Raw genomic sequence first — 23,844 nt, 5'->3', positions numbered from 1 at the left:
ACATCTTCAAATCTCTCAGTGACTTTTATTAAAAAGTGTATGGTTTGTGTACATGCTTGGTTTTGTGTAGCCTGCCTCAGCAAGAAAACACATGAATTTACCAATGCATCTTTTAGGCTTACAGCCACTGAGATATGAGTTGTCACTCTGAGTGATGCACAGTTGAAGAAATAATAGCATGAGAGTATATCAACAAAAGGTGCACAGTGTCTGAATGCCACATGGGGCTTTTGTGACCCCACATCCCTCTCTGTTCTTTAGATCAAGTTTAGAACTATATGGAAGTAAAATAGTCTCATTAGAATCAGACATTTTTTAGACATTGAATTTATAACACTGAAATGTTTATCCTGTGCAATTATGTATGTGAATTGTTTTTTGTACTTACAATTTGCCAGCAAAAATTTGCCAGCAAAAATTCACCTGCAAAAATTCACCTGCCGAAATTCACCTGCAAAAATTCGCCTGCAAATGTATTGACCTTCTCGTGACTCAAGCCAAAGTAATCAGCACTCGATCGAGTCGAGCGTCTTTTAGCCAATCAGATTACGCTTATTTGATCACATGACACACCATTGCCTTGGGCAGAGGCGAGTCTCTTAACAGTTTGCTGGATAGTGGCTTAATGAAGATCAGTGATGAGATTTTTCTGCCAAAAATATATTATTACAAAACACCAGGTAATTAACACCCATTTGAATCTCATCACTGATCTTCATTAAGCCACTATCCAGCAAACTGTTAAGAGACTCGCCTCTGCCCAAGGCAATGGTGTGTCATGTGATCAAATAAGCGTAATCTGATTGGCTAAAAGACGCTCGACTCGATCGAGTGCTGATTGCTTTGGCTTGAGTCATGAGAAGGTCAATACATTTCCAGGGGAATTTTTGCAGGTGAATTTCTGCAGGTGAATATTTTCAGGTGGATTCTTGCAGGTGCATTTTTGCTGGCAATTTTTAAGAAAAAAAAAATTCACATACATAATTGCACAGGATAAAAATTCAGTGTTATAAATTCAATGTCTAAAAAATATCTGATTCTAATGAGACTATTTTACTTGCATAGAACTCTGTGATTAATGTCTGATGTTGAAAGTCTACCAATGTACCTAGGATCAAAAAGATCAGAGGGGATTTTACACAGCAGAAGTAAACAAGTTTGATTTAAAATAATCTGGTTTTAATTCAGGAATCTCTCTTTAAATCTCTTTAAATTGTAAATATTGTCTTCAATATTTGTTTAATCTGAGCCGCACGAGGCTGCTCACTGTAAATTAATAGTGCTGTGGCCGGCTTTAGTTTATCTCAAAGTTGGTCAGGCGTGTCTGTCGTGGCAGCTGAAGCAGCCCTCTGATCCCTGCAAACCTCACCGTTACCTTTGTGTCTGCTTCGTTTAGCTTGAGAAACAGCATTCCTAAAAGCTTGGTCAACATGCAATTTGTGTCAATGTGTGTTTGTGCGCAAAAGGCTCTTGTGGATAAGAGCTGTCTCATTATAAGGGTGGGAACACACTTTTCCACATTAATGAGAATGTTTTCTGTGTTATCATTCATCACTGTGCCTGTGCTGGCAATTACAGAGTAGCAGTGTGCATAATGAGGACTGATTAATTAATTTAGGCCAAACAGGAGGGCTGGCTCTTTGCTAATTAGTGTGGAGCATGGCGCGACCAGGAGCCAGAAACAAGAGGTTATGACTGATATTCCCACCTGTAGAATACACCATGGTAAATTCTTCAGATATAGATTAGCATTCAAATTGCACTGCATGTATGTTTACGGACCAGGAACAGGAACCTTTAAGTTTGGTTGGGTTGCAACCTCTGGTGGAATCTCTAAGAATTACATGCTATCCACAAGTCAATTTACTGTGCACTTGGTGCCTTTAAGTGCTTAAAATGTGTTTGATACAACAAAAACAAAAGAAAATGTATAATCTGTATGTTAAGAAGATTTATAAGCTTTCCTATAAAAGCACCACAAAGAAAACAATTCCAATTCTGTCTGAGTTGCTGGAGATTAGCTGTGGCTTTTTTGAACTTGTCAGGTTGGTGAAGGAGACAAATGCCTGGAGGCCTTTGAAAAACAACTGTTCTCCCCTCATCCCTTCTGCTGAACTGAGTCAGTGTGATTGGTATGCAGAGAACTTCTCCGTTCTTTTTTAAACTACACTCTAAAAGTATGAAAAGGCCAAGACCAGGTTTGCAAAAGAAAATCATCAGATATAGTGCAATGCAAGACTACTCAATAATCTGTAATATTTATTCAACATGTTCACATTTTGTCACCTTACAACCTCAAACATCAAAGCATTAAATTTGGATTTTGTGTGACAGACCAAGTAGATACACAAAGTAGTACACAATTGTGAAGTGGAAGGGGGCTTTTAAGTGTACAGTCTGGTATGTATTTTTATTCAGCCCCCTTTATTTTGATACCCCTAAATAAAATCCAGGGTAACTAAATGCTTTCAAAAGTCAGCTTATTAGTTTAACAATGTGTAAATTAAGTATTAATATAGCCATGAACAAGTGTGAGTTTTGTTTAAGAAAACTAGTGAACAAACAACTACTTTAACATGAAGAAAAATACACCAGACAGGTTGAGGAAAACGAAATTTAACGTAAGGGGAGATTATAAAACAATGTCCCATAATCCTTAAATAAAAGACAGTCATAAGAGTCCTATCACCAACCATATGTAGGACATAACAAACATATTGAAGGAGGTGTTTTGGTCAGATGAGTCCAAAATTTTACTTTTTAACATGCAAAATTATATCTTTAGCACAAAATTAATACTGGCCAACATCCTGAACATAACATCTCCAAAGTGACAAATGGTGGCAAAGGTTCCATGATCAGGGGATGTTTGTCCTCAGCAGGGCCAGAGGTTTGCCTTCCAGCAGGACAAAGCTGCAGTGGAATACGTTGGACTAAGGCATATCGATGTATTATAATAACAAAGTCAAAGTTCAGCCATCACTACAGTTAAACATTGGTGGTGGCAGTATCATGCTGTTGGAATGCATTTTTTCTGCATGGAAGCTGCTCTGCTTCACGTGTTGATAAAATCCCAATAAAACACAGCAAAGTTTGTGGTTGTAACTTGACAAAATGTGTAAAAGTTTAATGGGATGAATATTTTTCCAAGGCATCATAGCAGCAGACTAATCAAACCTTGTCTCAACATTTCAAGAAGGCACACACATTTTGTATGTATGTTATTTGTTACAGTTTTCTCATATGGGTTACCCATTTTTAATCTGTACTTGCCACTCGCTGTTTGCAAGTCATGACGTGCATTAAACAGTGGGCCAACATTATTCTAATAAACACTGTAATTATTTTAAAATTGTGTATCCTGAGATGAACCTTTAAAGAATCAGAGAAATGTAAATGCAAATGTCAGTAAAGAATTTTGGATGGGGGATATTTGGGTGGTGGTGCTCTAGCAAAAGGCAGTTATGTAGTCTTGAAAGATCCAGCTGTCAGAGGTCTGTAACTGCACAGTAAAGGCAATACATACTTGGATTTTCTGTTCTGGCAATATGATTGGGGACACACTCAAAGCAATCTGTTGAATGGATACAATAATGCATTTAAACTAGCTATGATGGCAAATACTGAATTATTCACAGTAAAAGGAGGAACGTCTTTTGAAGGAGATAAGATACTGTGACCGAAGGTAATAGCTCAGCGAGACTGCCAACTGGAAGAAAAATGTATTTCTCTCTAGTGTAGCCTGAAATCAAGGGGACTTTTTTGGAGTGAAAACAATAAAATGCAGAGAAAGCTTTGATGACATACGGTAATCAGCAGATAGAGAAAAACATAAATAAAATGAAACACTGAAAAATAAACCAACTGTTTGCACTAGTCTCCTGTGTTTCTCACAGACGATGCCGAAATGTTATTTTGACTAAATAGGGTGAGACCATCTGGAGGGCTGTTAACCTGCAGACAATGAAAGCACCACTGCGCTGAAAAAAAGGGAAAACAAATCACCTGTGACTGGGGGTTTGAATGGTTGCATCAACTACGATGTTACACCAATGTGTGGAGAGAAGTTTTTTGTTAAATTTTGTACCTTATTTGGGTGATTCATTAAAAACATCTAAAGGGAGATAGGAGCTGGTTCCTCTGGATTTAATTTAAAGATATCAGAGTAAAGGGAACACTGATACAAATGAGCACCAGATTTTTTTGTTTGTATTTTTAAAAATAATTAAAACTTATAGTTAATAGTTAAATATTTTTCCTGGCACTTCACAGTTATGCACTACTTTGTGTTGGTGTATTACACAAAATCTGAATAAATACATTAAAGTTTGCTAAAAAGCTTATGGGATATGAAAACTGCTGCAACCCACTGTAGTGATTATGTAACCAGTTAGAAGTTGTTTTTTGTAGAACAAGTCAATATTGCCAATTATTGTTTCTGACACAAGAACTTTATCCCAATCTCCCCAAACGTAAATGGATTTATTTTGCTTTTGTGGGCCTGTTAAAACTACTTTACATGTCTATGTGCTGTTGATTCCTACATCATAGCAAATCTCGGATATTTTAATACTTGCACTTCATTTGTGACTCAGATGGGTTTTGGCAGGAGTGTGCAGGCTTTGCAGGCATTTTTCACAAATTTCTTTGCCTCTGACTGACTGATGAAGGGACTCAAGCGGTCAGCCAGCCGAGTGTTAGAGCTTTCCCACTGGCTGTCCCTCATTAAAAAAAAGGTTTTGGCACAGCTTTTTACCAGAGTGTTCATGCTGCACAAGCCAGAATAATCTTTCAGCACACACAGAGTCCACATGTGATGACGATGATGAAAAGAACTGGATGTTCAAATGAGCAGAGCTGCTTCTCAACAGACGATGCTAACAATGGTCAGTGTCTACACATGCAGTTAGAGAAACGCTCTCAGGTCTTGTTTGTGAGACATTTTGTGTAAAATCTTGCAATGCTTTCTCTTGTTCTCATGCAAGCAAACTGACATCAAATGATTTTATCCAAAAAGGTTGACTGAACAGCCTGACTGGACAATATTCAAGCTCAGATCATTTACACTTCTAGAATCCTAGACTGCTGCCGAACACAATCTAGGCCCATTGCATAGATGCTTTGTATTTGGTCACTGTTAAACTTTTCATCTCTTAGTTTTGTTTTTGTGTACTCAATCCAAGTCCCTCTTATCAACTCCCGCACCATCCAATTTATAATTGTCTTGTATTCTTAACTCCAGTTTTTGTTATTAAATTCAAAGAAAAAGTAAAACATAGTTTTTCAATATGTTCCTAAGTGGCAGCTTGATCAAGCATTTTGTAAGGTGAGGTACATTTGGTATATATCCAGAAAATCTTTTTTTCTCCACCTACGGCCAATGTACAGAAATTGCACTGGGTGGTGTAGTTCTAATATATAAATTCCAATCCTAACACTGACCTGATCGTTACATTATGCTATATAAACAAACAACAGTGCTACTTTTACCAACATCGTTAGGTACCATCCAACTCATGTTTACAATTCATTGGGGAACTAACATTTCTTTTTCTCAAGTCTTCCAATTTTCCATCCTCTGTATGTGAGTATTTCCAATCTTTCCTGATCCAAAGAAGAACGTATTATGAATGGCAAACCTGCAGGAAAACCTGTTAGTGGCAGCACAAGATTTGAGACTTCCAGCAGAGCAATGGCCCAAAACATGCAGCAAGAGCTACAATAGAATGGTTTATGTCAAACCATATTTATGTGTTAAAAAAGTCCACTCAAAGTCTAGATTTTAATCCAAATGAGAATCTGTAACAAGATTTGTGAATTGATTTTATAGATACTTTGAATCCAATGTGATTGAGTTGGAGGTATTTTGCTGAGAAGACCTGGCAAAGATTTCAGTATCTAGATGTTCAAAGCTGGTAGAGACATACCCCAAAAGACATGCTGCTATAACTAGTGAAAGACTAGAACTCGTTTTTAGTGTAAAAAATTCAAAACCATTTATGATTTTTCCTCCACATTTATGAACTATTTTGTGTTGATCTATCAAATAACATCCAGGTAAAATAATTTGAGATTTGTGGCTGTAACATGACAAACAGTGAAAAAGTCTAAAGGTTATAAATACGTTTGCAAGATGAGGTAAACTATGTAAGATTTCAGCATTTAGATTACTTTTCATCATTTCAGTATTATTATTATTAATTATGTCCTTCTGTCCAATTTTAATTTTCAGATTTTAGTTTCCAATAATTGTTGACATTTTTCCAACATTTATATTGTTCGTTAATATGTTCCTCACTCCTATAATCATTTGCCCATATATATATACACATTAGAAAGTATTCATGAGGCAATTGAGGCTAGCAGGCTATAAATTATTTAGTGTTTACTCCACATCAGTTCTGTTTCAATATAAACAGAATTACAGTTTTCAAAATATTGCTGACATCACCCTTTATTATAAGCTTCTGCTTTCTTCCGTTAATAAACATACACTATCACAGAACTGTATGCCATTTTTATCTATGCATTAACAGACGTCTCTTTTCATTCAGGCTCAATCTGGGTAAGAATGACCAACTGACTTTCTATGATGGTGATGACCTGACAGCCAACATCCTGGGCCAGTATAGCGGCGCTCGGCCACATCTCAAGCTCTACACGTCCATGGCTGACGTCACTATTCAGTTCCAGTCAGATCCTGCAACTAACATTTATGGCTACAACAACGGCTTTGTAGTTCATTTCTTTGGTAAGATTGCAGCTTTAATTTTTATTGTATTTATTAGAAAGCTGTTCCTTTAGATTTGAACTTAATCATTAAAGTGCATTGCCTTGCAAAAGCATGCATAAATTCTTAACTTTTACCCATTTTGTCAGATCCTATCACATATTTTTATGTATAATTTTTGAATTTTATGTGATTGACCAACAAAAGATAGGGTATAATTGTGCATTAAAAGAAGTTTGTTTATTTAAATTTTTTAATTAGCAGAAATCTGAAAAGTCTGGTTTGTATCTGTATTCAGTGCCCTGAGTCAATACTTTGTTGAACCAACTTTATAGGCAATTACAGCTCCAAGTCTTTTGGGGTATGTCTGAGGTATGTTGCACATGTAGAGCCTAAAATTTTTTGCCCCTTCTATTTTGCAAAATAGCTCATGCTCAGATTGGGTGCAGATCATCTGTGAATATCAGTTTTTAAGTCATGCCACAGATTCTCAAGTATATTTCCTCTGGACTTTGACTGGACCATTCGAACATGTGAATGCTTTGATCTATATCATTCAATTGCAGCTCTGACTGTATGTTTCCTGCCAAAAGGTGGACCTTCACCCGAGTCTCAAGTCTTTTTTACAGCATCTAATAGATTTTACTCCAGGCTTATACTGTTTAGCTCCATTCATCTTTCCATCAACCCTGAGCAGCATCCCTGTTCCTTCTACAGCCGTGGATGAGGTGGTTGTCAACTCGGCTCTTTTCAATGCTAGATCTCCAGCAAACAAACCATATATTCTGAATCACTTTTTAACATTATGTGAGTTCAAATTTATGTTTCTGACAAAGATATGGCTCTTAGTTAGTGAGCTCAACCTATTCTCAGAAAGTTTTTTTCCTGATTGTGGTTTCCTCTGCTCCTGCCAAACTGCAAGTAAAGGGGGAGGATTGCTCTAATCAAGTTTTTTTTGACGGCAGCTTCCATCTAAAAGTTTTTTCAACTTTCAGATTGAGATAAAATGTGAATACCTGCTGATTTGTGTGATGATCTACCGGCTGCCCAAATTTAATACAGACTTTCTTCAGGACTTTGCGGACCTCCTAATAGAATTTGTGCCATTACATCCACTGACAAACACTGTTTAATTGGGATTAACTAATTTTCTTACATATTTTTGCACTACTTTGATAAGTTCCCCCATAACAGGCTTACTGCTCGCTCACTTAAACATAGTGTAGGGTCTTTCCCTTCCAGTTATAATAGCATTGGACCACGATTTTGCCACCTCTGGAGGGCATAATTGTACGTTGTACACAAATCTGAGGTGAGTTCATTTATAAATGCCTTCTAATGCTCGCTAGGAAATCCAGTTCCTGAGAACTGTCATTTTTCTTTTTTTGTTTATTTCATTGTTTTTTATTGTGTTGTAATTGCTTACTGCTTTTATTATGATTTTGTCTCATATTTTCTAATCACCTGTGCAACACTTTGGTTGCCTTATGGTATGTTAAAGTGCTTTATAAATAAAGTTTTAATTGATTAAATGATGTTGATGGTGTGTTCAAGGTGATGTACATTGTTTCCACCACACAGTGTTTTGCATATAGACCAAATGTTCTCATCGGACCAGAGCACCTTTCTCTGGCTTTTAAACTATGAAAAGGTTCAAGGAGTATGAATATTTTTGCAAGGCATTGCACCTTTATTAATTCAACTGTTGCTTGTGGCTTTGAGATGGAAGAGTTATTGCATTTTTTTGATTAGATGTCTAAATAAAATGAGTATTAACCTACATCTTTTGGATGAAAAAGGACCAAAAAAAAGGTGTCAGATGCATAAAATTAGGCAACAGCAAACAGATAAACACAGTAATATTGCAAACATCTATATCAACTGCCTCTGCCAAATGTTTTTATGCTGCTGGCCATCTATGAAGAGATTTAAGGCTGCCAAACCACATGCCGTGTTCCTTCCAGCACATTACACGCCTTCTATTTAGATTTCCACTATAACAGTGGCTGTTTAGACCACAGCAAAACACACACAATTGTCATATTATTTCCCTCCAGAGGTTGTTAAATATTAATGCTTCACACTCCTTAAGGCTGTTTTATGCAATTGTGTTTTGTATATATTTTTTTAAATCCTTTAGTTTGTCTAGTACTATTATTTTTTCTTATTTGGTTCACTGCTCAATTGTCAACAGAGGTGCCGAGGAATGACACTTGTCCTGAACTGCCGGAGATCCCCAACGGCTGGAAGAGCACATCTCATCCTGACCTTATCCATGGCACAGTGGTCACCTACCAGTGCTACCCAGGATATGCGCTGGCAGGCACTGAGATACTCATGTGCCAGTGGGATCTTACTTGGAGTGGTGATGTACCAAAGTGTGATGAAGGTGAGAGGAAATCAATAGATGTCCTCTCAGGTATTGATATACACTGAGGGTGTCAAAATTTGCATTTTCAGAAAGTTGTGCACACTTGTTACTGAGGCTCTAAACAAAATAGTCTAGGGGAAAAACCTATAAAAAACATAACCTTTAGCCTCATCATCTTACCATTTCATATTTCATCCTGTGGAAGGAAGAGGTTCAGTGATGTCTGGTCAGGTTTTTGTATGGTTCAAAAATGCTGCTTCTGAAGAATGATGAAGCTCCTTCTAGTCTTTTCTCAAACCCAACAAACTGGATCACCATTTCTGAACCAATTTAGTCCAAACAGCACAAAATAAGCATTTGGATTAAAGTAACAACTCAGTCGTTTTTGTGTTAATGTTCACACCCTCTGTGTTAACAACAGACTAGGACACTTGAGGCAAATCATAGAAAAGGCCAGTGAAATGTTTGAGGATAGATATTATTTGAAAGATTAAAATAATTTAAAACCAGTTTAAATTTACATGACAACATTTCTTAAATTCATTAATTAACTGTTTATGGCTAAAACATTTTGCAAGGTCTCATGATTTTAGAGAGCTTTTAGGTACACTGGGTAAATTTTCCTTTTTAACTTTTCATGGCAAGTAGCATTGTGTGGTAAAGAAACATAGCTTTAAGGTTACTACGTAGCTGAGATATGCTGTAATGATAAAATAAACAAGTAGTAGAGGGGGGTGGTTGACATTTTGGTGTCACTGAACTTAACAACAGGTGGACTAAAGAGGCAACAATGAGACGAATTCAAAAACAGGAATAGTTTTGCAGGTGGAGACCAGATACCTTTTTTTGTACTGCTTTCAGTAGTTTTGCATGGAGTAATTTTGTTGGACCCTTTGCTGGTGCAGTGGATGCTGGGTTCCTCCAGGTTCATGATAATGCCTAGCTTCATATGGCAAGAGTATGCAGGCAGTTCCTGGAGGATGAAGGAGTTGATACCATTGACTAGCCTCCCTGCTCTCCTGAGCTAAATCCTATAGAACATCTCTGGAACATAATGTATAGGGTCATCCAATACCACCAGGTTGCACCTCAGACTGTCCTGGAGCTCAGTGGCGCCCTGATCAGGATCTGGGTGGAGATAGCCTAGGACACCATCCGTCATCTATCAAGGAGCATGCCCCAGCATTGTCAAGCATGCGTACAAGCATGTAGGAGTCATACAGACAACTACCATTTTGAATTGCTCCAGTGACATTACAGCAAATTGGACTAGCCTGTTGCATCAGGTTTTCAGTTTTGTGACAGCACTATGGGTAACTAATTGCTTTGAGCTGTTGCAGGAATGTATCCATTGGTTGGAGTGCAGCAGGCATACTAAGGGGAAACACCTGAGTTTGTCCTTCACCCCTATATAAAGACCTGAGTGCTGGACAACAGGGGGGAATGGGCTTATCTCTACCCCTCTTGGCCATGGTTGTCGTCCAGGGTTTGGTTTAGTTTAGTTTAGCATTGCTTTGCATTGGCTTGGTCTGCTTAAATTTGGTTTGCTTAATTTAACACTCAAGGTTTGCATTTAACATTGCCGCTCATATGCATTGACATGGCTGATTTTACTGACTCCATACACTAAACTGTTGTTAGTTTCTGTTAATTAATTTTAAATAAGTATTTGTAAATTCTTCTCTGGTGTCTTTTCCCTATTTTGTCATAACTAATGAGCTTGGTTGTGACAGTTGAGATTTCTTGCTGATTTTAGATTAAGTCCTCAGTGAGTTGGTGATTTTCATTTTCGTCAAATAATGTGAGGCATTCTATTGTTCCTAACACATTAGCCATTCCATATCAGTATCAATATACATAATTTTTTCTCCAGGTGAGATCTGACGTCATTTTAAATTGTTCGTTTAATGCCCTTTATATATAGAGTTATCGTTAAACTCTGCTGCCGTCATTGCCACAGGGTATAAACAAGTCATAATTTTCTGTTTATTGTTATACATCAGTTCTGACATGCCGAGATCCAGGAAACGTGGAGCACAGTCGAAAAGTGATCACCAGCACCCGCTTCAATGTCGGCTCAACCGTGCAGTTCATCTGCAATAAAGGCTACGTTCTCTCCGGCTCCAGTCTCCTCACCTGCTACAACCGGGACTCAGCAGTACCCAAGTGGAGCGACAGACTGCCCAAGTGTGTCTGTAAGTGTCTCACATCTACTTTTATTACATTTTAAGTATGTAAGAGCCCCAAATCACACTAACTGACGTTGAGAATGGTTGATTTTCTTCTCTGCTCTCCAGCTGAAAAGTACGAGCCATGTAGAAATCCCGGTGCACCTTCCACCAGCATCCAGAGCTCTGAAAAGGCCTTTTATCAAGCAGGGGAGACTCTCACTTTCTCCTGCCATGCTGGCTATGAGCTTCGGGGCGGGGCCACCATGTACTGTGTCCCCGGACACCCGTCTCAGTGGAACATCACTCCTCCTGTCTGCAGAGGTGAAACATCGACTCTTGCAAATCATTGCCTTTGTTAGTATTTGTCCAAATACTTAGAATTACACAGCTGTCTGGTATTGATTCTGATGCTGTTTGTAGGACGACTTACTATTTCTACACCTAAGTACTATACGTAGGTGTGCACTGTGCTTTTGTACATATCCTTGACAAAGATGATTTGGTGTCTTTGTAGCATCTTCAGAAAACCATGTGAATGAACGAAGGCTTGATGGTGAGCCATGTTACAAAGAATCACAAACCCAGTTAATATTGATATTTCTTTGTTGTCAAAATTGCACTGTTTTTCTTTTTTCAGTTGTTAGTATGGATTACAGCATGGAGGGGACCAATATTACTCTTGCAGTTTTTATTCCAACCGCAGTCGTCATGGTGATCGTTTTGGGGATTTATGTCTATTTTGCGAAGTGAGTAATATCTTTAAAGTTCTTATATTGTCTTTGCATCAAAGGAGACTTTACAGGATGTACTCTGTTTTTCCACTCTTTGCTCAGATTTCAGGGCAAGTCTATCAGAATGCCGACATCCACTCCACCCTATGACAACATGACGGAAGAGTCGGCTTTCGACAACCCTATTTATGAGAGCGGAGTAAGTATAGATGTCATGAGCATGCAGGACGTTGATTCACAGAACACCAGTGTGCTGTCCTGATCCTCTCCCATCCGTGGCTCTCATCCCAACGTCATCTCATTTTCCACCAGCAGAGGGCACCTTCATCTTCCACCATACCATCAGTGAGAGCAAATAATGGACACTTTTCTTTACCCTGCTGTGATATCAGTGGCCTGCTGGATATTTTATACTGTATCCATGCAGATAGGGGCATGTTGTACTTTCTATTTCCTATGATGTATGCAGATGTACTGCAATGTTATTTGTTTCGCAGTCGTTTTTTTAACCTGACAAAGAGGGTGACATGTTACCTAACCACATGATAATTACCACTGAAAGCCATGCCTAGGGATTTTAAACTGCATTTCTATACTCCACCACCCTCTGCTTTCTGCTTGCATTAACTTTAGCCACAAATATACACAGAATATACACTGCCATGCCAAGGTATTCATACTGCTTATACCAAAACACATCTTGTATTATAATCACAAAACTTCATTCATTTTTGTATTATTTTACATGATAGACCAACACATAGTAGCATAATTGTGCAGATGAAGTAAGTTGCATTTATATACAACTCTTATTCTGAAGACCCCAAGTAATCGTCTTCAGAATACTTTTTAGCACAAAGTAGTGCACTATGGTGGAGTAGAGGTAGTTTTTTTTTTTTTTTTTTACAAATAAAATCAGAAAAGTGTTATGCATTTCTATGCAGACCCTTTTTATTCTGATCAGCCTGAATACAATGCTTTGCAGCTAATTGCCTTACTACATTCACTTTATCTATTAAAAGGCAATTGGGCTGGATTTCTTTTAGGGGTACTAGAGTAAAGGGGGCATAATTCAAATGCACTCCAAATTGTATTAGTACAAAAGTTGTATGTATAATGCCCTTCGACTTCACAATTATCCACTAATTAGTGTTAAAATACATCAAAATACTGATTCTGGTTGTAACGTGACAAATGTCAAAAAGTGGTATGTATATTTTGACAAATCCTTTTATAATGCAGCACACATCCATGGCTGATATTTGTATTAGCAATTATAAGCGTTCCCCATTATTCTTCTTTTCTCTGCTTCTTTAGCATTGGCAGACCCGTTGTAGATACTAAATCCTGTCAGTATTTCCACTTTGGCTTTACTACACAACAACTACAAGGTGAGATTTCTCTTTAACATCTAGAGCCCAGCATGCTCACTGTCCAGTGATCCTCCTGCCACATGTTTTTAGCTTTCTCTAAAAATCTTTTCACACATATTAATCTAATTTCTATTTGTGTCTTATACTACGTATTTGTAATTTGTTTTTAATATGAACAGTTTTGCAGGGATGCCTGAACCGGGATTTATTGTCCCCAATATGGATCTTAATCATTCAAGTATAGGAATTTGCAAACACCAAGTGCAATCCTAATAAATGATTAAAATTATTTCTATTTATATGGTTGATTATTTAGCAGCTCTTAACTGTAAAATACCATACTACATGATTTACTTAAAAACTGTGAATATATTTAATATAACTCAATTCCAAATGTACAAATACAGCCACACAGCTCCCTGGGAGTTCGGCTGGCATATTAACAAACAGGCCAACAGGTGTCAGCAGTCGAGATTAGTCAGGACTCTAGTAAACATCGGGGCATCCCTTGGTATCTTATCAATTATATACAGATTTTAATTTAAACTTTTTTTTTTTGTTTTTACTTAAAGATGTTTTTCCCCTTCTGCTTCTCTTTCATGTCAAACAATCAGTAAATTTGGTAGCAAAAAATGACATCTCTGTCACTTGCAAACAGGACAACTTCTTTGTTCGGACGCAATATGGCTCACTGCCCCGGGCAGCATGGTCTTGGGGCCATGACAAGTATTTAAAGTAAATGAGTTGCCTGTCAAATGCAACCAGAACAAATTTTCTATTGCTTATTTGCATGTTCAGTCAGTATATAGCCATTCATAACGGGTGGCTGGTTGGAATCTGATTTGCAGCTTCCAAATCAGAGTAAATTAAAGGGCTACTTTAATGTTTTGTGTAGGAAATCTGGAATGCCTTTGATCATCTAAAATAAAATCATAAACGGAGCAAAGCGGAATATGATTGTTCAACAGTGCACAGAGATTCTTTAAAACACAAATTCTTTATGCGAAAACACAAAAAGATGCTTTAGGGGGTTGGAGGGGCCCAGCAGGATTGGGGTGACCAGGGCGCTATTCAACCAAGAATTGCCACTGATGTACATTGTTGATTATTGTTGTTTTGTCTGCTCTATTACAGTGAGTCTACTGCAATCAATAGCTATCCTCAACAGCCTATTTCTTAATTATTTACTTACAGTATTGGTTTTTGTATTGACATTATAACGCAGAACATACTGAACTGTAACTGAAACAATTAAGCAGGATATTTATGAATGCATCGACAAACAACACAAACTCTGTTCCAGATATTGAAGCCATGTACTGAACAGAGAAAAATAAAAATATTTCATCTTGCTTTTCTAGATTAGTTGAAAAGTTTAAACTCATGTTGCATGTGTCAGTCAAGTCAGGAAACAATGTATACTGTTTTTAGGAGAGCTTTGTTTAAACCTGTCAAACTCTAGCTGTAATTTTCATGAAATGTTTAATCAATGATCTCTCTGGTTTTTACAGGACAAATGAGAAACATTTAGAGGTGTCCATTTAAAGCAAGAACTGCTCAAGCTTTGGCTTTTGGGACCCTCTCTGCACTGCTTATGTTTAATCTCCAACCTTTTATTTTATTTAATCTATGTTTCATCTTCTGCTATGTTTGTATTATTGTAAATAAGTCTCTCTTTCCTGCACAGTCAAATCTGTGAATCTGTTTGATGCCATGGTGATATTTTTATAAAGTAAGTTGTCGACCATTGGTGATTGTTTTGAGTACTTTTTGATGGCCTCAGCAAGCTACATTTAAAGAAGAGGGAAAAGGTAGTTTTTTTTAGTATCCCTGTACATTTCACAGTTTTTGTAAATTTTGTCATTACTCTTTTTCTTTTCTTTGTGTGTGTATATGGGACAAATAAACTGCCTGTCCGATATGAGTGCCTCACGACTGACTATAACCTGAGAGATCACACATGAAAACATCTGTACAACTCGAATCTAGATTTAACTATTATCTTATATTGTTTCGGCTTAAAGTAGCACTCCACTTTACCTTCATAAAATCTCTCTACAAGATATTTATGGAAAGATTTCCCACCAGCTGATGTGTGGTTTCCAACAGCATATAGCCTCAGATATTTTTTTTATCAGTTATGAATGCCAGTAAAGACTACTGTATGCCCCATTTTAAAGTCTGCCTCAAAGCATCAATAGCAACAGGTGATTGCAGCTCCTGACAATATAACCCCCAGTTTTAACATATAAAAACAGTATCAGATTAATTGTACGATGTTACAAAATGACTTGTAAAGCGCAGTGTATAAAATAAAACATATAAAACTGATGAGTGACGATAAAGGTGTTCTGCATCTGCTTGTGTTGAATTTAAAGATGGATGTATTTATCTTATCTGTGCATTGACTTTATGTTGAGATAGCCATTTTCTTTCAGCCTAACAGCCACTGCAGCCACACCCAGGAAACCACATCACCTTAAGTGTATATATGATTCCCTGAATAATAATAAAAACAACAACTGTTTTAATCTCTGTCATTGACTCCTTGAGTGAATTTATTTTGTATACTAGCACTCCACATGTTACAACAAGTGCTGTGAAAATTAACATGATTTTCCATTATTATTTGGAACAAAGCCATGGTTTAATGTCAGCAGAATAAAATTATTTGTTCTCAAATAGACTGGGTCTGATAGTACTGCAACGTGTCCTAGCTGCACATTAAAATAATGTAGCAGTGTGGGTGTATGGCTGAAGAATAGATACACGTAGTTACACGTAGTTACACGTTTTAACCTCTAGATGGGAGCAGAGTAACAGGTAAGATTTGAAAGCTGTACAACTGAAGGGAAGATCATGTTTTCACATCTTTGCTTGTGCTAAAAACTTTTTTTATCATAAACACACATTTTAAAAAGTTTAGAAATGGCCATAATTATTCAATAACTAAATACTTTTTTTATTCTTACATATCCAACAAGAAACCATTTAAATATTGAAAAGTGAACTGTATATAGATATGCCTAGAGACGTGCTTTTAGTCCTTTACCTTGTTCTGATTTTGTCTCATTGCAACCCCAAACTTTAATGTATTTTTTTCAGGATTTTAGGTGATTGAGTAACACAAAGTAGTGCAGTACAATTTGTACAATACAAATCTGGAAAACAATCCCTTGCGTTTTTGTTTTCATATCCCTACAATAAAATTCTGTCAAACCAATGCCCTTTAGAAGTCCCCTAATAAGTAAGTGAGTTCTTAGTTACTGCAATTTAATCTCACCATATCAAAATAATCTCTGTATAAATACAATTGAAAACTGAGGAACACAGCACAGGTGAAAAATAAAGGTGTCGTGAAGTTTGAAGTAGATTTGGGTTATAAAACTAACGTCCCACGCTTTTGGACTTCTCACAAAGTACTGTGCTGCACAATCCATTTTCTGAAATTTAAGGAGTATTGCACAACTGCAACCCTACAATTAATCCGAGCAGTAGTCAAGATACACATTGTTTCTCTGGAGGAGCTTCAGAGATTTACAGCTCAGGGGGGAAAATATGTTGAGAGGACAACTATTGTTTGGACACTCCACAAATCTGGTCTGTAAAAACTGAAAAGAAACAAAGCCATTACTGAAAAACCATAAGAACTGTTTGCAGTTTGCCACAAGCCTTAAAGGAGAGCTAGCAAACACATGAGGAGGTGTTCTAGTCAGAAGAGACCAAAACTGAACCTAATGGCCAACATGCAAAACAATGTGTGGCAGAAAACTAACACTGCACATCACCATGAGCACACCATCAGCACCAAAACAAAGACAGTGGTGGCAGTTTCACAATGTGGGGATGTTTCTTTTTAGCAAGAATAGGGAAGTTGGTGGAGTTGATGGAAAGATTGACGTAGTTAAAACAGGGCAGCTCTGGTGGAAACCATTTTAGAGACCTGCAAAAAAAAAAAAAAACAGGTGACTGAGGTAAAAATTCACCTTCCACCAGGACGTGAACCCTAAACTTACAGTCAAATCTTCAATGGAATGGTTCCGATCAAAGCACATCCATGGCCCAGTAAAACTCGAGACCAAAAGCCCATCTGTGGCAAAATTTAGGGCAAGATGAGATAATTGCTCTTTACAGTCTATATAAATCCAATCTGAGTGAATTTGATCTATTTTCATAAAAGCTCCACAAAGTCTTGACTCATAGGGTCTGAATGCAAAACCAAGCCAAACTAGTCCAAAGTTATTGTTTTTTTGTAAAAAATATTTAAAAACAATGTACTTCACAATTACGCTCTGCTTTTGTGTAGTTCTATCAAATAAAACCCCAATAAAACCTATTGAAATTTATGGCTATGAAAGAATGTGAATAAGTTCCATAGTTATTCATCCTTTTGCAAGAGTCTGTATATGCCAAAGGGGAACTATATTGTACTGTACAATGCTGGCAGATGAATTATACTGACTGAGACTGAATGATACAATCAGACTAACTAAGTTTTCATCATGATTTTAAATAATTATTTTGCATGGACATGCCTGTTGTTTTGTCCCATATTTGCTACTAAAATTGTTAGTGTTTAATTAGGCAACATAGCTTAGTTTTCTTAAATAATTTTCTAAAATAGTTTTTTTTTTCTTTGTTTGAGGCCACTGATGGATGTTGCTTTGTGAAAGCAGCAGATGTTTGGAGACAGTCAAATAACTAGATCTCACCTGAACAGAAGGCTTTCTAGCTGTCATCTACTGACCCACAAGTATGTAAATGTGACAGAAAACAAAACAATAAAAAAAAAACTTCATAAAGTTTAACCTTATTCTGTCCTGACAAACTGTTCTTTCACTCTGGCCCTCTGGTTCATTAGCATCACAGTAAATTACATCTTATAAAACGATTTGCTATATATGAGGTGCATCCAACCAAGAAGGGTTTACGTGCATGTCATGGGTTTTTTTGTTTTTTGTATCTGTGTTTATGTGGCAGTCGGTTTATCACCGTGGATCATTTGGAAGCAGTCACCCATGATTTTAGCTGAGCTTTCACTCTGATGCAGGGGGACATGTAGAGTAGCTTGAGCCATTAAAATGCGTCTGTGAGGAGGGGAGCACACTGAGAGTCCACTCATTTATTAACTTGTTTTCTTTAGTTTATATGTTGATCGCTGGCAGGGCAGTCAGACATTTGCTCTCATAGACCTGAAGTTTGCCAATGATAACCTAAAAGTTCACTGAAAAAACGTACTTTTGTTTTGTTCGTTTTTTCTTATTGTTGCAGTGAATACACTGTTGTGTGTGTCTCTGTCCCTGCATGAGGTGCTGCACACACAGCAATACTTAGTTTCTGTATTGTTCGTTGTTATTTACCTGAAATGCTTAATGCAGCTTCAGAATTTAATTGAAAATAAAACAATAGGCATATTCCTCAACGTTCGAACATATTTTTGCAATACCATCTAGAAAACAGATGCATTTGCATAAACATATTGTTACATAGTCAGGAGGTGTCTTTTTTTATGCATAAAGTGTTTTCCCAGATTCCTCTTGCGAGTCACCAATGAAAGTGAATGTTAAAGATTGACTACAGATTGAGTACAGCTTCAGTCTAAAAAGCATTTGTCCTTTGTGTGGACTCCATTGTTTCCAAACAGCAGTTTTCAGGAATGCCAACAGATGGCAGCACACTACCAACTCAGATGTCTGAAAAGAGACCAGCTTTGAATCAAATGCATGAAACCATCTCCGACATTTAATGTCCCCACCGTGCACAAGTGGCAGGCTGCAGATGGTTCACAATTAAAGTAAAATGTCCTGCTCACAATCCAGGACCAAGACGAGACAATTAACCTGCTAATACAGTAGACTATCAGACCGCCCGCTCTGTGTCGGCTGCTCCAGGGCGCATCGTTCTCACCAAAGGGTTGATTGGTAAATGTAGTTTAATGTAATGACCCATTCAAAGCTCACGGGGTGCAGTGTCCGCTGACCATGTTGGTAAAGTCAGAACCAGAGTCAGATTTTGCACTGTAAAATATATACACTGTGAATGGAATAAAATGGAACAAAACTGATAATGATTACATTTTTTTTTTATGCAGTGTCGGGTCAGAAGTTGTCTTAAAAGACACAATTTCTGTCCTGGACTTACCACTAAAAACAAGAAAAATAAACCTTTTCATCCCTTTGTTTGTTGTAAGCTTTGTAGTTTAATCAGATTTACTTTCATTTATTTATTTCATTCATTCATATTTATCCATGTATTCATTTATTTAACTTGACTGAAAGAGAGCTCTTCTTCCCTGGGATTTGTTTTTTAGGAATTACTCTAATCCCTAAACTTTTAAGATTGAAAAGGAAGAAATGGACATCTATAATAAAACCCAAGGATGTTTATTTTGTGCAGCCATGAAAAGGTTTTATCAGCGGCAGAAGAAACAAGGATTGATTTCATGTTTAGTTGTTTTTTCTTTGACTTGCATTCACACCTAAATGTTAAAGAACCATTTCATTTAATCTGATGTATCAATACTCATTAAAATAATTATTTTTGAGTTGTTTGAACTGGGATTTTTTCATATTGTGTCATATTTTGATTCTTAAGCAAAGGGCTAATCATTTAGCTTTCACAGATTTGTTGTCCTATGGACACTGGCCACAGATAGGTCTTTGTTGGTGAAAGTATTACAGTGGTGGCTAATTGCCAAGTTTTGGTAATTAACTGTTGTCCTTTTTTTCCTCCTGTCATGGACAACTATTTTTCCTGAGCCACCGGTGCAAAATGTGCAATACTGTGGATGTGTTTGTACCTCTCCCCATGAATGATACTTTTGCAAAGAGAAATCATCTTTTCCATGTTTTACTTAGCTAAGGCATGCAAATGAGTAAATGTCAAGAAAATCAGTTGTGTACCCAAAGTTGAATGCTGGCATTAAATCTAAAGGTGGTTTCAACAAAGACACCTTTGCTGAAAGGGGGAGGCACATTTTGAGTGTAATGTCTTTTTATATTTTAAAGTTTCATTCATTTTCTATGAAGCTTCTTCCACATTGGGTCACGGGGGAGCTGGTGCCTATCTCTAGCAGTCTATGGGCGAGAGGCGGGGTACACCCTGGACAGATCGCCAGTCCACCACAGGACAAACAACTATGGACTCGCTCATTCACACCTGAGGGCGATTTAGAGAGACCAGTTAATCTAACAGTCATGTTTTTGGACTGTGGGAGGATGCCAGAGTACCTGATAAGAACCCACACATGCACGAGGAGAAAATGCAAACTCCATGCAGAAAGACCCCCAGCAGGGAGTTGAACCCAGGACCTTCTTGCTGCAAAGCAACAGTGCTACCATCTGCACCACCGTGCAGCCCCATTTATTAAAATTTTAAATATTCCAAATGACAAAGTTTACAAAAGCCTGCAACTGGAGACGGAGTGGGATTATTGAATACCTCCAATACTGGCGTTTTGTGTGTCTTATATTAAGTGACGTGCGATGGGTTCATGACTCGACACACACAGACTCCTCTGGAGTCAGATGTACAAATGATTAATTGATATCGACCTTAATTGAATCATTTCATTGTTTTAAATCAATTCTATACTGTTCGACAATACCACAGTAGGTTTCATATTAGGTCAAAATAGATTTTTAAAAATAATGTTTATGCTGATCTTTTTTTTTTTTATTGAAAATTGTGTATGATCTTATCTTTATTTGTATATGAAGTCCATGGAAGCTAATGATTAGTCTGTGCTGTCTGTTCAATGCCAAGTTGAATCTGTGTACTCCTCACTCTTTTTGGGTGTACCACTCCAAATTTAAATAAGAGTACGGTTTACATGTTTTATCAATGAAAACACACCTGCCCTGTGCGTAGCTGAAGAGTTACTGCGCATTTATGGCCAATTAGAAAGATAAAATATGTCACACACATTTATTAAACAAATTAAAAAGATTGTGGAATGTTGGCATGTTTAGTACATGTGTTATCCAGCATGCATATTGGTGAAATAAAGAGAGATAGCAATGGGCATGATCCAACTGCCTGCATCAGTCAGGTGATGCACAGCTTTTCTACCATGTATTTAAATCGGTATGGCATAAATTCACAGATTTTGACCATAAAATATTGAAATAATAAAAGAAAATAATTTATAGAACAATGGAATGGACAAATTGATTTTCTCTTGTCATTGTCATGATGACCTGCCTCCCCTGACTGCCGTGTCACTGCCGTTTATTCAAGTCATAAGATTATTCAAGAGGATTTTATGAAGCACAGCTTCAACATTTTAATCTCTGTTTGTGGGGGTTAGTATTTGTTGTTCTCGCATCAAACCTGCAACACACCTAGCAACATTTTTGTTAGCATCTCTACTAATAAAAACCCTTATTCTTTGCTTCTGCATTTCAGTTGCTTTCATTACTGCAAGAGGTGCTGCCTGCATCCCAGGCAACGCTCATCCCAATGTGTTACACAGTAAATTTGTTTTCAGTGTGTACAATTTTAGTTGCTTGTCCTAAAGATGTGTTCAGCTAACCCCTGTTAATTTCAAATAACAAAAATATAAGCTTTATAATTTAGGTTAATCGTAAGATTTATTGCAATTAAGGTTTGATGGTTTATTCTTACACTTTAAGACATTATTTCTAATTTTGATGTTCTTCAGTGTATTTAGGATTCAGGAACAGTGGTGGAGCAGTGTTGTCATATTTAAAGACAGTGATTAGTGTCTTAAAAAACTGAAGCTTTAGAAAACCTTTTTTTCACAAAAGTTGAGCCCTTGGCATGTGTTTGTTTCTTTATTTGGCAAGATCCCTTTGAGCATAAGTAAAAAGTCTGAGTCTTCTCTGAGAAATACATTCATAAATCATAAAGATAATTTTGCTTTTCATATTTGGGCTTAAATAAATTTGTTTACATATAAATACTTGAAAACTGATTTTTATTGATGCATTGTTTGAATGTAGTACTAGACTGCTGTCTGAGATTAACAGGTAATCTAAGACAGGCACACAGAATCGGGCAGCAGTTAGCCATTTTATACCATGAAAGAGTTAAGATACAAGAAAGACAACATAAAAATTAAAGAAAGAATAAATACAAAGTTGTGTGGATATTGAATTATCATAATGAAGATCATGGTTGTGGAGAGAAAATGATAATCTTCACAAAGACCCTCTGCAAAACGACCAAGAGCCAAAAACATCTGTAGTTTATTAAAACTGTACAGGAGATGTTGTCACTGAAAGCAAACAGTTATCTAGGAGTGAGACTCCTTGATTGCATGAGAAAAGTTGCAAGCTATGATGAACCAGATCATGCATTACTACAAATTTAACTCAGATGGTGATTGAATCCAAAAACACAGGTCCCCCGGCAAAAAGTTGGCTTGAGAACGGAAGCACATTTATAAGTACAAATCTTTCTCGAGTTTTTACATTTCTGAAAGGCAATAACACACTTTAAAGACATGTCAGACTGCTTCCTTTTTAACATATGCTGTGAATCCTCTGAAAGTGGGGATGTGTGTAGCTGTTTTTTTGTGTCCACTGCTACTCTGCATTCAGTGTGTCTGTTTCTGCATGTGTGCCGAGGCAGAGAAATCAAATCGGTGTCTTATCTGAGCTTGAGCAAGATAGGCGATGTTTTCCTTTCAGGATGCCGGGCATGTTTGAGATTGAGGGGTCTGAACAGAGAGGGGACAAAAGCATGCGAGCAAGAGGGCGGAGGGTACTGGATGAGCCGGTGAGATGATAATGCAGCATGACACCTCTGAAATGAATCTCTGGTTACCATGGCGAAGAAGCGGGACGGGACAGCCTCTCAGGAGTCTCGAATAAAGCCAGCTGTAAATGATGTTTGATTAGTATTTTGATCATGTCCAGCAGAAGAAACATTTTGTCAGATGTTTGGGCACAAGTACGTCTGCAGTTGCTCTGTCCTCTCCAGAGAAATTATAATGGCACCTTTAGAATAATCAACTTTAGACATTTTGCTGCTAAGGGAGGATAACTTATTTATGTCCTAAAAAACCTTTTTGAGCAAATGCAGTGAGACAACATCAACTGACGATATGCTAATGTTAAAAAAATAAAGTTGAAAAATAAATGTTTTATGATAACGTCATACTTTCCTGTTATTAAATACTTGTTTTTCTAAAGCATACATAGATTTTTTTGAATGCTTCCAACACATTTTTGTCGAAGTGCAATGCCAGATCATAGCTCATCTATTCCATATGTAAATATCCACCTGACAGCCCTGTTTGCAGAAAGCTTAAGAGATGGGAGGCATTTGTTTGCCACATTGCAAATATGGAGGCATGGCGTATGTGTACGCCTGTCATCTTCACCTATGCATGCTAAATAGTCTACCCAGCTTATTTTACCATCAGCATTGGTATTAATTACAATAATTGCAAAAAGGAAAATTATACTCTTTAAATGTAAAAGTTTTAACATTTTAGTTGATT

At 37.2% G+C, this 23,844-nt stretch overlaps 1 protein-coding gene across 1 annotated transcript in view; it reads left to right on the top strand.

Moving 5' to 3' along the window:
• LOC124876619 (seizure protein 6 homolog) overlaps positions 1–15,914 on the top strand; it is a 149,378-nt gene extending 133,464 nt beyond the window's left edge. Inside the window, exons 10-18 of the mRNA XM_047379545.1 lie at positions 6,555–6,751; positions 8,925–9,119; positions 11,105–11,296; positions 11,399–11,593; positions 11,787–11,825; positions 11,910–12,018; positions 12,106–12,202; positions 13,321–13,394; positions 14,888–15,914. Of these exons, the coding sequence (XP_047235501.1) occupies positions 6,555–6,751; positions 8,925–9,119; positions 11,105–11,296; positions 11,399–11,593; positions 11,787–11,825; positions 11,910–12,018; positions 12,106–12,202; positions 13,321–13,347 (1,051 nt within the window). The 3' untranslated portion in view covers positions 13,348–13,394; positions 14,888–15,914. The remainder of the gene's footprint in view (positions 1–6,554; positions 6,752–8,924; positions 9,120–11,104; positions 11,297–11,398; positions 11,594–11,786; positions 11,826–11,909; positions 12,019–12,105; positions 12,203–13,320; positions 13,395–14,887) is intronic.
• Positions 15,915–23,844: the final 7,930 nt, after the last annotated feature.

This window comes from Girardinichthys multiradiatus, chromosome 11, assembly GCF_021462225.1.
Source record: "Girardinichthys multiradiatus isolate DD_20200921_A chromosome 11, DD_fGirMul_XY1, whole genome shotgun sequence".
NCBI lineage: Eukaryota > Metazoa > Chordata > Actinopteri > Cyprinodontiformes > Goodeidae > Girardinichthys > Girardinichthys multiradiatus.
The sequence above is the reverse complement of the archived record's forward strand: the minus strand, read 5'-3'. Positions and strand labels throughout refer to the sequence as shown.